Source organism: Rattus norvegicus, chromosome 6, assembly GCF_036323735.1.
Source record: "Rattus norvegicus strain BN/NHsdMcwi chromosome 6, GRCr8, whole genome shotgun sequence".
Classification (NCBI taxonomy): Eukaryota; Metazoa; Chordata; class Mammalia; order Rodentia; family Muridae; genus Rattus; species Rattus norvegicus.
The window spans coordinates 29321007-29336423 of NC_086024.1; the positions used below are offsets into that span (position 1 = coordinate 29321007).

Sequence of the window (15417 nt, forward strand, 5' to 3'; positions counted from 1 at the left end):
TGTGTGTGTCTCTGAGTTTCTTCAGGTTTTTTGTTTTTGTTTTGTTTTCTGTTTGTTTTGACCTATTCTGACTGGTTTGTTTGGATTTTGTATTGTTGTTGTTGTTGTTGTTGTTGTTGTTACGTTAGATTCCTGTTTTGCTTTTTTTATGAGAGAAATAAAGGGGGTGGCTTTAGGTGGGTGGGTGATCTGGGAGGAGTTAGGGAAGGGGAAACCATAATATGAATAAATTGTATGAAAATATACTCACTTTCAGTTTAAAAAATAAAATAAGGTAATTTAAATAAGAAAGGAAAGAAAGAAGAGAAGAGAAATGGAGGCCAGGGTGACATAGTGAAGCCAAGCTGAAGGTGTAACTCCCGAGTGGTCACCCTTCCTCTTGTGTGTGTACACTGAATGTGACACTGATCTCCAGGTCCCCAGCTGCCTGTGGCTCACTTAACTGTGACTTGTCTTGTCTTCTTGGTACAGGGGCCTAGGCCATGGCGCATTTGGGGAGGTGTATGAAGGCCAGGTATCTGGAATGCCCAATGACCCAAGCCCTCTACAAGTGGCTGTAAAGGTGAGGGGTGGCTCCACCTTCCGCCTAGCCTTAGCCTGAGGTCCCTGTGGGCTACAGCCACAGCTCACAGCCACCTTCTCCTCCCACCCTACCTTCCAGACGCTGCCGGAAGTGTGTTCAGAGCAAGATGAGCTGGACTTCCTCATGGAAGCTCTGATCATCAGGTAAAGGCACAGAGGCCCAGCCTCTCCCCCGACCCCTCAAGGCATAGAAAGATCTTTCTAATGGATGGGGATCTTTAGAGGAAACTGGATATATGTTGGTCCCAACATCCCCCTACCCACACAACCACGGGAAGGACCCCTGAAGTGGAGCAACCGCCCATGATTATCTCAGGAAGGATCTGAGTGGCCTAATTACTGATAGCACCATGCCTCCCCAGCTTCCTAGTGCCAGCCATTGGCTCCCATTCCTCACTTAAGGAAGCATTCTTGCATTAGATGGTATCTCCCACCCCATCCCCCCCCAAGTGACTCTTCCAGAGCTGAGGTCCTTGGACATAGAGTAAGGAAACCAATGAAAGATAGCCGACCACCATACCCCACATCGACAATGACAAGGGCTGCACCCTAACAGATAAGGCAGGCCTGCATTGAAACCAGGAACTTCCTGGGGGTAGCAATTCAGGTCTCTTGAAGGAGGAGGCAGACAGTTGTCCTTGTGACCTGAAGGAGGCTCACAGATGTCTCTGGCGCTATGATGCCTCCAAACATCCTGACCCGGGGAGGTGGCCTGGAGTGGTCCAGGTTGAAGCAGCAAGAATACAGCCAAAAGCTGTCTGAGTGATACATTTATAGGCTCTGGAACGTGTGGAAGACACACTGCCAGGATAGCACTTTGCTTTAAAAAATAATATTTATTTTCTAGTTATATATGTCATATAAGAGTAATAAATAAAACCTAAAACGTATAAGATTACATAGAAGGAGAGCTTAATCATGTAGTATTCCTACTAGGTAGTAATAAATGGATATATTTCAGCATATAATCACCAGTCTTTCAACTCAGAGTGTGTGTGTGTGTGTGTGTGTGTGTGTGTGTGTGTGTGTGTGTGTCCATCTGGGGTTTCCTAGCCCCACTGTTCTGCATATCCTAAAATGACAAGATAAACCAAATCTCAGGACCTTGGGTCCTAATCAGTCCCTGCCCATGTGGAGTCTTCAGAAGACTATGGAGATCAGTGGGCCATCTCTCCCCCTGACACTCTGTCACAGACTGTCACCACACAGGTCACACGATCTCCCTTTCAGAAGCCACTCCTCCAACTTCTGCCTGAGACCTTCCTTAGAGAATTCAGGTATAAATTCATGTAGCAGTGCTCACACAGGCAAACTCTAAAAACATCTGTACACATGCAAACACTCGCATACACACACACATGCACAAACACATACATACATATAAATATGTGTACACATGCATACACACAAACACATACAAACACATGCACACATATAAACATACACCAAACACATGCAAATATACACACATGTGCACACACGGGGCATGCACACACTCACACATGCAAAGTACACATACATGTACTTTGTCACCTCAAAGTCCTCTGACTCCAACAGAATCCTTCCCTGTTAATTCAGCTCCTGCCAAGCCTGCTCAATGTATGCATCTCTCCAGGGAGGTTTACTTCAAGTTCAACCAGAGACCCCTATTTATAGAATATTTACCCATATTTATAGAATATAGCGTCATGGCATGGTTGCTGAAACCATGACTCTCTGCCCTGCTTTTCTTGATGGTCCCAGACCTGGCTTCGTTAAATTCGATTATGCCCTCTGCCCTGTAGTAAATTCAACCACCAGAACATTGTCCGCTGCATCGGGGTGAGTCTGCAAGCCCTGCCCCGCTTCATCCTGCTGGAGCTCATGGCTGGTGGAGACCTCAAGTCCTTCCTCAGGGAGACACGTCCTCGCCCGGTGAGTGACAGCGTCTTCTCTCATGGCTCCCAGGGCTCATGTCCGGGGGAGTGGGTTACAAGGGAAGTACTTGCTTGATGGGCTCCTAGGAGTCAGCCCTGGGGTTTCGTCATGAAGAGAATGGTCAGAATCGAATGGACAGAGAGTGGATGGTGGACGAGAACCTAAGGAGACTGTACAAGCCCTACACGATAGATTCAATAACCTGACTCATGACCTGATGACTCTGGACCAGCAAACTCGGAGAGGGACTTGCATGCTAACTGTGTCACTCACTGGCTCTCCATCCGAGGATTCCGAACCCACTGATCTCTTCTCAAAAACAAATATAATAGGCAGCACCCTGACTGTGTAGTTTTCAGTATAATAATAACAATAATAATAATAACAACAATAATAATAATGACAATGACAACATCATGTTGGAATACCTAGGAGGTAGTATGTATGCCTGTGGTGTCCTGTATGAGGGACAGAACTTGTGAAAAACTCTAAGGTACATCCATGAAGCCCAGCCTTTAACCCCTGCATGGCCATCAGGCATCATACAACACGGGGCAGCCTCACTTTCTTTGGCCTTAGCATCTGTGCAGATGAAAACTGAGTTCTCTCACCTGCCACTGCCACCCAGCAAGGCCCCTGTCCTTTCTCTGCCCTTGCCCTGAGGGTCTCGGCGGAGTTGCTGGCAGAGCTCATGGAGACAGACCATTGTCCCAGCACAGCAGGCAGGAGAAACAGATCCTTGGTGCCTTCACTCTCTGACCCCTACAGTGCCACCCTAGGGAAGGTTAGTGTGGAGGCTGCTGTCTGTTCTGATCTTAACACCAGGCACCATCTGAGGGGTGCTCTTGAGAGAACCCCCTTTTTCAGAATTTTGATCCCATCCATCGAATCTAATCTTGGTGACATCTTTCCTTTGGGTGCTAACCACACATCCAAGTGTCCACGAAACCACAGCCAGGTGGCCCTGCAGTCACCCTGTTCACTGGCCTTCCTCTGCGCACTCCACATAAGCTGTCCTTCCTGCCATGCTGGCCCAGGGGAGCAGCTTTACAGATTGGAGCACTGCCCTCCAGAGTCTCCCCTTCCCCCCACTGCTGACATCTCTGAGCAACGGCTTCCTGGGGAACTGGAGGGTTTGTTGGGGTCCCTCCATGCGCTTGGTGTCACAAAGGCAGCTTAACTCCAAGTGTTTGGTTGACTATGAGAAGGGAATGTGACTTGTAGTGAACCAGTGAATCGTTACAGACGACGCAGAGGGATAGCCCAGGTACTTGGGATAAAAAAAACGAGGGTACTAGAGAAGGGGTGGGTTCTAGGTCTGGAGTTTGCTGGATCCCAGGCCTGAATTCCTCTAGATCAGTAGTTCTCAACCTTCCTAATGCTGCAACCCTTTTTTATACAGATCCTCATGTCATGGTGAACCATAAAATTATTTTCACTGAAACTTCATAACTGTAATTTTGCTACTGTTATAAATAATAATGTAAATATCTGGTAGGCGACCCCATGAAAGGGCCTTTCAACCCTCAGGTTGAGATCCAGTCAGCGTTCTAGATTCATCTGTTCCATTGATGATTTCTGTATCCAGAAGCCAGGTCCTGAAGACCTCACAGCTTATTTGGGAACATGGGTACAATAAACACAGGACAAGAACATGGTGACATAGATATGACACTGGATGGTGGCACACTACTAAACAATTTAGGCATTTAGATCGAGATGGGGGATCACCTTCATGACCCTGTCATGAGGCTGAGAGGGGAGTGCCCACAGATGCTCTTACACAGAAGAGGCTTCATGGGGAGCAGCTGATGTTGCTCTGTGTCACCCAGCACTTTACACAAGGTTTTCCTTTTGAAATTCAATTTAGGCCAAGACCTTAAAGAAAATTAATGTTTAAAACACTTTTACTGATTTAATTTATTTATTTTCTTTTATGTGTATGGGTGTTTTGCCTGCATGTATGTCTGTGCACCATGTGTGTGGAGTTCCTGCAGAAGAGGGCATCAGATTGCGCTGGAGTTACATATGATTGTGAGCTGCTACATAAATCCTGAAAACCAGGTCCTCTAGAAGAGCAGCCAGTGCTCTAAACCACTGAACCATCTCTCCAGCCCCATGTTTAAAGGCCATAGCTCAATAGTTAAAACATTTGTGGTTAAAGTACTTGCCACACAAGGGCTGGAGTTTGTGTCCCTGCATTACCTCATGAAACATGCCTGAAATTCCAGCCACAGAAGATCAAGATGGGATTTCTAGAGCCAACAAGTGGCTGACAAGACTACCATTGATGAGCTCTGGGTGCAACTGAGAACCCTGCCTCACTGAGAGACTAGCCATATTGATGAGCTCTGGGTGCAACTGAGAACCCTGCCTCAATGAGAGATTAGCCATATTGATGAGCTCTGGGTGCAACTGAGAACCCTGCCTCACTGAGAGACTAGCCATATTGATGAGCTCTGGGTGCAACTGAGAACCCTGCCTCGATGAGAGATTAGCCATATTGATGAGCTCTGGGTGCAACTGAGAACCCTGCCTCAATGACTGTAAAATGAAAGCAAGTGGTTCCTGACTTCAACCTGGGGTCTCTAATATGCACATATGCACAACCACCTGCACACACACATGCACACACACACACACACACATGCACACACACCCACATGTGCACACCCACACAAACACGCACATGCACAAATGGGGAAATGCAATAAATACACAGACCACTGCAAGACATTACAGTAGAAGAAACATTATTCTCCATTGGTTTTCTCCCAGGTTTGCTTCGTCAGGTTGTAGCATACCCATGAACTCTGGGGTAAAATATGTAGAATACATTAAAGAGCAAGAATTGTCTGCCCTGCTGGATTCCTGTGGCCCAGACATCCCCAGCCCTGGCTGTACTTTGGACTCACCTGGGGGCTATTCATAAAGATGGATGCTTGACCACGTTTGGGGCAAAGCGAATGGTTTTTAAAGGGGTAAGCCCCTGGTAGTGCAGCGTGATTGGCCTCAGCCTCCTCACAAACAGAACCAATTTCCCACCTTCCCTCATCAGTGGGCCTCTTGTCTTCCCACAGAACCAGCCCACCTCCCTGGCCATGTTGGATCTTCTGCACGTAGCTCGGGACATTGCCTGTGGCTGTCAGTACCTGGAGGAAAATCACTTTATCCACCGGTGAGTCAGTGGCCTGCATCTCCTCGGAGCTTCCTGAATGTTTCCCTGTTGGTCAGTTTCCTGTTGGTCCCAAGAGCAAATCTCTCCCTTTTAAGAGTAGACTCAGGCTCTCTCCAGAATTGTTTGGGTGAAACATCTTTAAAAGGGGACCTGCCTCCCAAGGCATCTCTTGTCCCTGGGTAAAGTGAGTTCCTAAAATCTCCATGCTTGCCCAGAGGAGCTAGCTAGAAGCTGGTGAGCGACTTCAGCCCTCCCATGGTCCTCCTGCCTGTACATTCAAGCCATGTATCACCTTGAGCTTCCCCTACCTAGAAACTGGGTTCTTCAACTCATCCTTGTATTCATAGCATACTGTTGGACACTAAATACTGGCTCGGTAAATTAATTTTTCTCTAAAATACTCCGAAGTGAAGCTTAATGATAGTTTCCTTTACCTCGGCGACATTTCGTCTGTCATCTCTGAACCTTGGGTTTAAATGCTCTGACACACTCACAATCAATGCCCAGGATCACTGTGACTCGTGTTTCCTCCCTCGTGGCTGCTGCCCACAGCTGATCTGAGACCTGAAAAGCCAACTGTATTATTGGGTTCTTTGCAAAGCTCTTCTTAATGATTTGCTCCTAGCTCAGTCAATGATAGCCGGACAAACTCATGATTATTTATTAGCCCATGTCTTTAAACTATTTAAGGCATGCTCATGGCCATTAGCGCACACAGGCACAGAGTCGAAAAGAGGATCCCTGAGTGCATTTAGAAGAGACGTGTGTAAACGTATACAAGCCAGACTTCCTCCTTGATAGAGAGGAAGCCAGAGGTCAGGAAGGAGATTCTCCCAGTTCCCAGAGTCACTCTGATACTAGTCAGTACCCTCTCTTAAGCCAGCTTCTCCCTCACTGCCCAGGCACTGCTTCAGCCCTCAGTCCTCCCTCTTGGTTCTGACCTTTGCCCACTTGCCACCATTCTGATCAAGAGAAATAACAGACGCAGAGGGGCGGCCAGGACCAGTCCTCTGTGCCTTCCAAAGCCACCTAGTCTGCTGCCCTTTTAATTGTGCCCAAAACATTCCATAAACCTCAACTCTGGGCTGTACCATGCCTCTATTGAGGCAAATTTGTGTCCCTTTGGAAATCAGCTCCTTTGGAGCCCCCCTTCCCACATCTTTAAGTCTAGATTCATCCATTACCAATTTGTATATCACCTTGGTGTCTTCATGTCTGCCTTTGCTGCTGGTGGAGACGGCTGAGTGTGACTGAGGGATCATTTCCTTTACTGACAATCTGAAATCTGCCTCCTTATGGTGATAATCCCGATGAGATAAACAGGATCACAGTCTCCCAAAACTCCTACCTCCAGATCTAGAAATGGTTCATGGAGACCAGACTGAGATATCTTAGTGATAGTTTGCTGCCCTTTGTGTGTGTGTGTGTGTGTGTGTGTGTGTGTGTGTGTGTGTGTGTGCGTGCGTGCGTGTGTGTGTGTGTAAGCATGTGGGGGAGGGAGTGCACTCATGTTCGTGTGGCTGTATGTACATATGTATATATGTGCATATGCGCAAGTGTTTGCACATGTGGAGGCCGGAGGCTGGCATCAAATGCCTTTTTCCATCCCTCTCCATTTTATTAGTTAAAACAGAGTCCTTCCCTTAACCCACAGCACATCACTCCAGCTAGGCTGTCCAACAAGGAGTTTCAGGGATCTGCCTGTGTCTGCCTTTCCATTGTGAGTGTAGTACCAGGAAGAGTTCGTAGACTCCAAAGGACCAATCAAGAGCCGATCTGTAGGGTCCTTTCTTCACGTGGTCAAGCTTGGGCTTAACTCACTGACAACTCACTGCTCACTGGATGGTTGTGGTGGAGAAGAGCCCAAACTCATCAGGACAAGGTTTTCTCGGAAATGACAAGCGAAGTGTGAGTGTTACTAACTCAGCGAGCATCTAAGTGGGGGAGGAGACAGCTCCTATGGCCTTTAACATAATTGGCTGGCGCTGGGAACCTAACCATAAACTTACCTTCTGCTTTCCTCCTGATTGGTGGTTGTTAGAAAGTGAAGTGCCAGGGGCAGGCGTATAGCCTGGTGGTGCGGATTTGTTGGGGAATAACCTGGAGACTCGTGCTAGACTCTGGTCTTGTTGGGGTCCCTGGGGGTAACCTGAAAATTGGTGCTAGATGCAGATTGGGTGTGTGTGTGCGCGTGTGCGTGTGCGTGTGCGTGTGCATGTGTGTGTGTGTGTGTGTGTGTGTGTGTTGGGGTCAGGGTTGGGCTAACCTAGAGATGTGCTAGGTACTGGCCTGTTAGTTAATTTGAGTTCAACCTTAGGTCAGGTTCTCTAAGATAGAGTCTGAACCCAAAACATTGGTCTCTCACGAGGTTACCAATCCAAGCCACCACCCCTGGCTTTTTGTGTGCGTATTGGGAGATCCAAACTCTGTTCTTCACACTTCCACAGCAAGCTCTTTAGCTTCATCTCCCCAGCCTCTCATTTTGTCCTCCTCAAGAAGTTAAATGTCAAAGGTCAAGTGAAGATCGTGTGGAATGACCTATTTGAAAAGAAAGGAAACGTCTGGAAATTGCCCACCTCTGTCAGAGCTTTTCTCCTGGGCTCCTGTGGTATCTTGCATCAGGGAAGTGCCTCTTGCAGCTTCCAACTTGTTAAGAGTTTCCTGGGACCCTCCACAGCAGTTACCCTTGTAACTCTCCCTCGCCCAACACCCTTGACCCTGCCTCGCAGATTCCCAGGCTGCCACGTTTTCTGAACTCAGAGCAGACCCCCTCACCAGCCACACGCTCCCACATTCTCTCTTCACTAGACTCGTTGCTTTTGGACATGGTTTAATGAAATTTCAAGATGCATGTGCTGTTTACCAATCCCTTGTGGGTCTGCTGGCATTATTTCCTTATCATTAAATTCAGAGTCACCTTTAAAGCAGTGATCTCACACGCTTCCGTGTTCAGACCTTTTGGGAGTTGTAAATGTTTTCCCACGCACTTCATTATATTTCTCTTCAAAATTAATGGCTAATTGTTTTTCCTTTATTTTGATGCCATTTTGTGCTTTCTAAGTTTCACTTTGGGTATTTTGTGAACCACTGCTCCTTCAAAATTCAATTTCAGCCTTATGAATTGGTTAACAGCGTCTGGTTCTCACCCCAGACCATCTTTCTGTAACCTTTCTAATTCCCAATCCTACTTTTAAAAATACTTTAGATTTAAACTTTTATTTTATTTTTCTTACATTTTTATGAGTATGAGTGTTTTGCTTGCATGTATGTATGTGCATAGCGTGTATCTGGTAGCTATGGAGGTCAGACCTGGAACTGGAGTTACAGATGGTTGTGAGCCACCGTGTGGTTGCTGGGAAGTGAACCCAGGACCTCTACCAGAGCAGAAAGTGCTCTTAGCCACTGAGCCATCTCTCCATCCCCCTTTTGCACTATTTTTAAGGAGAGGGTCTCACTAGGTAGCCCAGGCCGGCCTAGGACTTGTGTTTGGCCAAAAATAGCTGCAAATGCAGGTTCTCAGGTCTCATACTTTCAAATACTAAGAATATGCACACCACCTTCCTGAGCTTCTTCAGTGTGTGTGTGTGTGTGTGTGTGTGTGTGTGTGTGTGTGTGGTGTGGGAGGAATGGTATGTGATATGGGGGAGTATGTGTGTGTGTGTGTGTGTGTGTGTGTGTGTGTGTGGTGTGGGAGGAATTTATGTGATATGGGGGAGTGTATGTGTGTGTGTGTGTTTGTGTGTGTGTGGTGTGGGAGGAATGGTATGTGATATGGGGGAGTATGTGTGTGTGTGTGTGTGTACGTGTGTGTGTGTGGTGTGGGAGGAATTGTATGTGATATGGGAGTGTGTATGTGTGTGTGTGTGTGGTGTGGGAGGAATTGTATGTGATATGGGAGTGTGTATGTGTGTGTGTGTGGTGTGTGGGAGGAATTGTATGTGATATGGGGGAGTGTGTGTGTGTGGTGTGTGGGAGGAATTGTATGTGATATGGGGGAGTGTGTGTGTGTGTGTGTGGTGTGGGAGGAATGGTATGTGATATGGGAGTGTGTATGTGCGTGTGTGTGTGTGTGTGTGTGTGTGGTGTGGGAGGAATGGTATGTGATATGGGAGTGTGTATGTGCGTGTGTGTGTGTGTGTGTGTGTGTGTGTTAGTATGCATAATGCATGTTTTCCATATATGTGGGCATATATGTGTAGGTGCATGCATATGTGTGCTCATCCATGTGGGGCTCAAGACTGAGGTCAGGAATTAGTCCATCTCTTTTCCTTCATATTCACCGAGGCAGGCTCTTTCAGTCAAACACAGAGGTCTTTACATGGCTCATCTCGCTCTCCTGCTTGCTGTGGAGACTCCCTGTCTAACCTTCCAAGGCTAGAATTGCAAGCAGGCCGCCCCACCATCCTGGCATTGGGTTCTGGGGAGACTAAGTTCCAACCCACATGCTTACACACCACCGAGAACCCCCCCCCAGCCCATCCTAATTGTTAGACGTCATCTTAGCCAGTTGTTTATCCTCCAAATTCTTCCTCAACCAAGAATAAGAACCTCCGTGAAGCCACTCGAAGTATAAAAACACCATCTGTGCTCTCGAAGGTACTTGCTGGTTGTTTTATGCACAGGGCTTTTAACATGATTAGCACCACATTCCAGACTTCTGGCTGGAGCCTCTGTTCCCACACCTATGTTGATGGGGAAGAATCAGTCTGGGGTCAAGGTGGACAAGTCCAGCAGTGGTGCCTCAGAGGCATGCTGCAGGGGAATGAGCCATCTGGAGCCCAGGAACGGAGTGCCAACTTTTCAGCTTGGAAAAAGTGACTCTTCAGCTACAGGGCTTAGCACTGGCGCTAGATAAAACTCACAGGTGTCAGAACGATACCGGTTATTATAAGAAAGAACTAGAAATGTTTGGAAGTATGATAACCTGTTTGAATTTGAAGTCATAGTGTTCTGAACATTTCTTCAAACTGCCGGCAAAAGACTACCACTAAGCCGTGCTCTATGCAGAACGGTATTCCAAAGCCAGATAGCGTTTCTTATGCCCCTGTGCAGTCTGCCTTTAGCTTAGATTTTTCATAAAATGAGGATCATTATAATACCCTGCACATTGTAATGAGAATTAGACTTTAACAGTGCCTATCGCACATCAGAAGACCAGCAAGCTCTATTTTAAATTATAGATGACTTCATTGCTTATATCTCAGTAAGCATTGTTAAATTAGTTACTTTTCTGTTGCTGAGATTAAAAAAAATAAATAAATAAAGCACCCATATTCAAAAGCAATTGTGAGGGAATGAGTTCATTTGGGCTTACAACTCCAGAGGGAGAGTCCGTCACCACAAGAGAAGCACCCGGAAGCTGAGACATTACGTCTTCACCCGTGAACACAGGGAGTGAACTGGAAGTGGGGTGAGGCTCTAAAGTTCACCCTTACTGATGCCTCTGGCAAGCCTCTGCCTCCCAAAGATTTCACAACCTCCCCTCAAAAGCACCACCAACCAGGAACCAGGAAGTGTGCAAATACATGAGCCAGTAAGAGACAATTCTCATCCAAGCCACCACACTTTGCAACCAGTTCCCCTCATCCTGGTCTGGAATCGGCATGGCTGTCTCTGTCACAGTGAAGGATAATATAACAATATAAATACAGGGTGAAGGGAAGGACTGTTTGAATTTCACCGAAGGTGGAGATCCTAGGTCTTGTTATTAAAATCTCATTGTTATTAAATATTGGCCTCGCCTATCCGGATAGAGCACACAAAACCAGCATGGTTCCACGTGGTGAGATTTAATGGGAGAACGGGACAAGGGGAATGGGAGAGAGAGAGAGAGAGAGAGAGAGAGAGAGAGAGAGAGAGAGAGAAGAGAAGAGAGAAGAGAAGAGAAGAGAAGAGAAGAGAAGAGAAGAGAAGAGAAGAGAAGAGAAGAGAAGAGAAGAGAGAAGAGAGAAGAGAGGAGAGAATGAGGGCAGAGGAAATCTGCCTTTTATTTGGAATGTGACATAACTATTCCCAGGTGGAGGTGCGAATTGAGCCAAAAGGTCTTCTGGGAATGTATGGCTGTTGCCATGACACCAGTGACCAAACTGTGTCACTGCTGAAGGCAATTCCTAATACCAACCAACACTAGGAAGTTTTATGTATAAAATTAAGAACCCCGTTTCCTCATCTGTTTTGCTTTCCAGCGATATTGCTGCTAGAAACTGTCTGCTGACCTGTCCGGGAGCTGGGAGGATAGCGAAGATCGGAGACTTCGGGATGGCCCGAGATATCTACAGGTGAGGAGATTAATCGCCTTGCTCCACCAACACCTTCCTCCACCAGCCAGTCTCCTCAGACAGACGCCTGTGACAGCTTATATCTAATATCACCTGTATCTAGTTAGCTTTCCACAAGGAATTTCAGCGAGAATCTTCCATGACATGGGAACCGTGGTTTGTCTTATCCCTCAGGTTCCAACCCTCAGAGCTATTGTCCACATTCTAACACAGAGAACAACATGGACGCCTGACGTGGGCAAAGCTTACTCGCCCCCTCCCCTCAACGTGCAAAGATTCTAAACCATTAGGGTAGCATTCATTCATAGGCACAAACTCCCCAGGAAAGACAGGGTGCTGGGCCTTGCCCACAGTCAGAGACTCCGAAATGGAGTTCAAAATACAACCTAGCTTGGCTTCATTGTTTGCTCCTGTTTTCTCCCTGTCCCACTCTGAAAACGACATAAAAATTGCCAGTGAAGGAACGATGGTTGTAGCCTGGTGATAGAACACTTGTAAGGCATGTACGAGCTCCAGTCTTGGTCCTCAACACTTTAAATAATGATAATAACAGTAATGAATACAGGGTCTTTATATAAAATAGAGTCGTTCTGTTGTACTTTCTCTCTTTACCTCCCAATCTTAGTTTCTTCTTCCTTCTAGTTATTTACAACTCCGACATGATGGGTGGGATGAGCATGCTGGTCTTTGCATGGTCGATAATTAACCCATTCATTAATGCAACTAAGCGGGATCATGGACATAGAGCTTTCAGTCTCTGAGCATTGCATAACATTATCTGGAAACCACAGAGGACTTTGGTGAGAATTAAAACCCATCTCCTGAGACACAGAGTGCTGCTGTCATGGCTCAAGAGCACAGTCCATCATGGTAGGGGAAGTCAAGGCAGTAGGGGCTTGAAGTAGCTGCTCATATCACACCCACAATCAGGAAACAGAGAGAGATGAATACATGCTCAACTTGCTTCTTCTTCTACTACTACTACTACTACTACTACTACTACTACTTCTTTCTTCTTCTTCTTCTTCTTCTTCTCCTTCTTCTTCTTCTTCTTCTTCTACTACTACTACTTCTTCTTCTTCTTCTTCTTCTTCTTCTTCTTCTTCTTCTTCTTCTTCTTCTTCTTCTCCTTCTCCTTCTCCTTCTCCTTCTCCCCTTCCTCCTCCTTCTCCTCTTCCTCCTCCTCCCCCACTCCCTCCCTCCCCTCCTCCTCTCCCCCTTCCTTCCTTCCTCCTCTTCCTCCTCCTCCTCTTCTTCTTCCAGTCCAGAACCCAAGTCCAGGTAATGATGTCACGCCCCCCCCCAGGGTATGTCTTCCCACCTCACTTAACCTATTTAAGACAATCCCTTGTAGGCATGCCCAGAGAGGCTCATCATCCAGGTGATTCTAGATCCTGTTCCACTGAGAATCAGCGCTAACCATCACAGCCGCCTCTCCAAGTCTCTGCATCCCTTCCTGTACTTTCTCTGGACATTGGGAATTGCCTCCAGTTTCAAGACAGCAGTGTCATGTGTTATCTGGCCCTTTCTTCCTTGCTGGGTCTTCCTCTCTGACAACTTCCCGGAAGTCAGGATTTCCATCTCTGTGGCACACACTTGAGCTAGGTGAACTTAAAGGGATGGACATATTGCTTCTGGACCACGGTTGCAGAGCCCTAAGTTATGGTCATAGGTTTGCCTCTATTGCTCCAACCTATGGTACAGTACATCGGGGCAGGAACACATGGCACCATGTTCTCCTCATGGTGACCTCACAGAAGTATAGACAAGAGGATGACTGGACTGTGGTCCACACATCCTCAAGAGCATGCTTCCTGTGACCTAACTGCCTTCTGAGATGCCCCACCACCCAGAGCAGTGACTTTCAACCTTCCTAACGCTGTGACCGGTCACTGCAGTTCCTCACGTTCTGGTGACTTCCAACCATAGCATTATCTTCATCGGTACCTCATAACAGTAATTTTGCTACTGTGATGAATTGCAATGCAAATATTTTTGGAAGTAGAGGTTTTCCAAAGGAGTTGAGACCCACTCCTTAGGTTGAAAACTGCTAACTTAAAGGCTCTACTACATCCCAGAAGTACTCCAGGCTGGTGACTAAGACTATAGCACCTGACTTCTAGGGACACTTAAGATCTAAACCAAAGCCAGCCCTTATCTTCAGACTTCAGCCCATACTCCAGTTGTATGCATTTGTAGATTGTTAGGCCAGATATGGTCTTTGACGAGAACTTGACCAGCTCCATAAATGCCTCTCTGTGCTGCCCTTGTCTCTACCTGCTGCCCCTTCCTCTACCCTTATTGTATGTCCAGAAAATCAATCTTTCGTCCACAGACCTCCATACCTACTATATTATCACACACGATGTCTGTGTTGCAATTTCAGGGGTGTGTGTCTTGTCTACTGAACTGTATCCTTGGGAGAAAGAGAGTCTATGATTTATTTATGACTTCAGCACATGGCAGAGTACTTGATACATTCTAATACTCAGACCATGTTTATTGAAGTCATTAATTAGTGTAGACAGCTGGTGGGAAGCTGCTTCCCATAACACACACGGGCTCAGAACACTAGGTGTGGAATTGGCTTAACGGGTAAATGAGTTAATTTATTAGTTCTTATTAGCCAGTTGCGTCAATGGCATTACTGATGAAAACCAATAAATTAATTCGTCTATGTGCTAAGCCAGCTCTGTGCACAGCCTGTGTCCTTCTGTTTGGGTGTGTTATGGGAGGCAGCCTCCGGCCAGCTGTCTAGATTATTTGTTGAGTACCAACAGTGAATGAAACGCCACTGTATAACTCCCATGAAAGACCAGAAATGAGTAAGACACAAGCCCTGATCTCAGCCCTCCCATTCTGGAAGTCGAATTACTGTAGGTCATCAGAAACACGCTGTACTTCTAAGGGCAGAGTAATATTATTCATTGTGAATTATAATAAACAAAACCCAACAGGGAAATCTAAACAGTTGCTAGCAGGGACCTTAGTCGCTGCATAGATCTTTCCCTCGGTGCCTCCAGTGGGCCATTAAGTGACACTGGGATTCTTAACTAAATGATCTGTGCTCCCCTGTTCTCCTCCCCAGCCACCCAGGACCTGTCTTTAATTTCAGTTTGTTCACAGGCAGGCAGAGCTTCTGTTCAGATCCCCTTCAGATCCAAGCATGGTCTCTTCCTCTCCCCACACAGGGCCAGCTACTACAGAAAGGGAGGCTGTGCCATGCTGCCAGTGAAGTGGATGCCCCCGGAGGCCTTCATGGAAGGAATATTTACTTCTAAAACAGATACATGGTGAGTCTTTCTACTGCCCTCTTCCAAGCATCACTGTGGCCCGAGATGGTGATCTTGGACCAACTGGACTACACTCCTCCAGCAGCTCCTTCGCTATGAGACGGAAAGGAAGAAGTCATGGTGTAGGCTCGTACGTGATCATTTATCAGGATGATCAGAAAGGCATCTT

The 15417-nt window shown here is 46.7% G+C and overlaps 1 protein-coding gene across 3 annotated transcripts in view; it reads left to right on the top strand.

The window, feature by feature from the left end:
* The window catches only part of Alk (ALK receptor tyrosine kinase), a 719891-nt gene that overhangs the window by 689576 nt on the left and 14898 nt on the right, over positions 1 to 15417 (top strand). For all 3 annotated transcript variants that reach the window (NM_001169101.3, XM_039111819.2, XM_063261571.1), the window contains 6 exons: positions 472 to 562; positions 662 to 726; positions 2367 to 2496; positions 5580 to 5677; positions 11863 to 11955; positions 15147 to 15248. In NM_001169101.3, coding sequence (NP_001162572.1) covers positions 472 to 562; positions 662 to 726; positions 2367 to 2496; positions 5580 to 5677; positions 11863 to 11955; positions 15147 to 15248 — 579 coding nt within the window. The remainder of the gene's footprint in view (positions 1 to 471; positions 563 to 661; positions 727 to 2366; positions 2497 to 5579; positions 5678 to 11862; positions 11956 to 15146; positions 15249 to 15417) is intronic.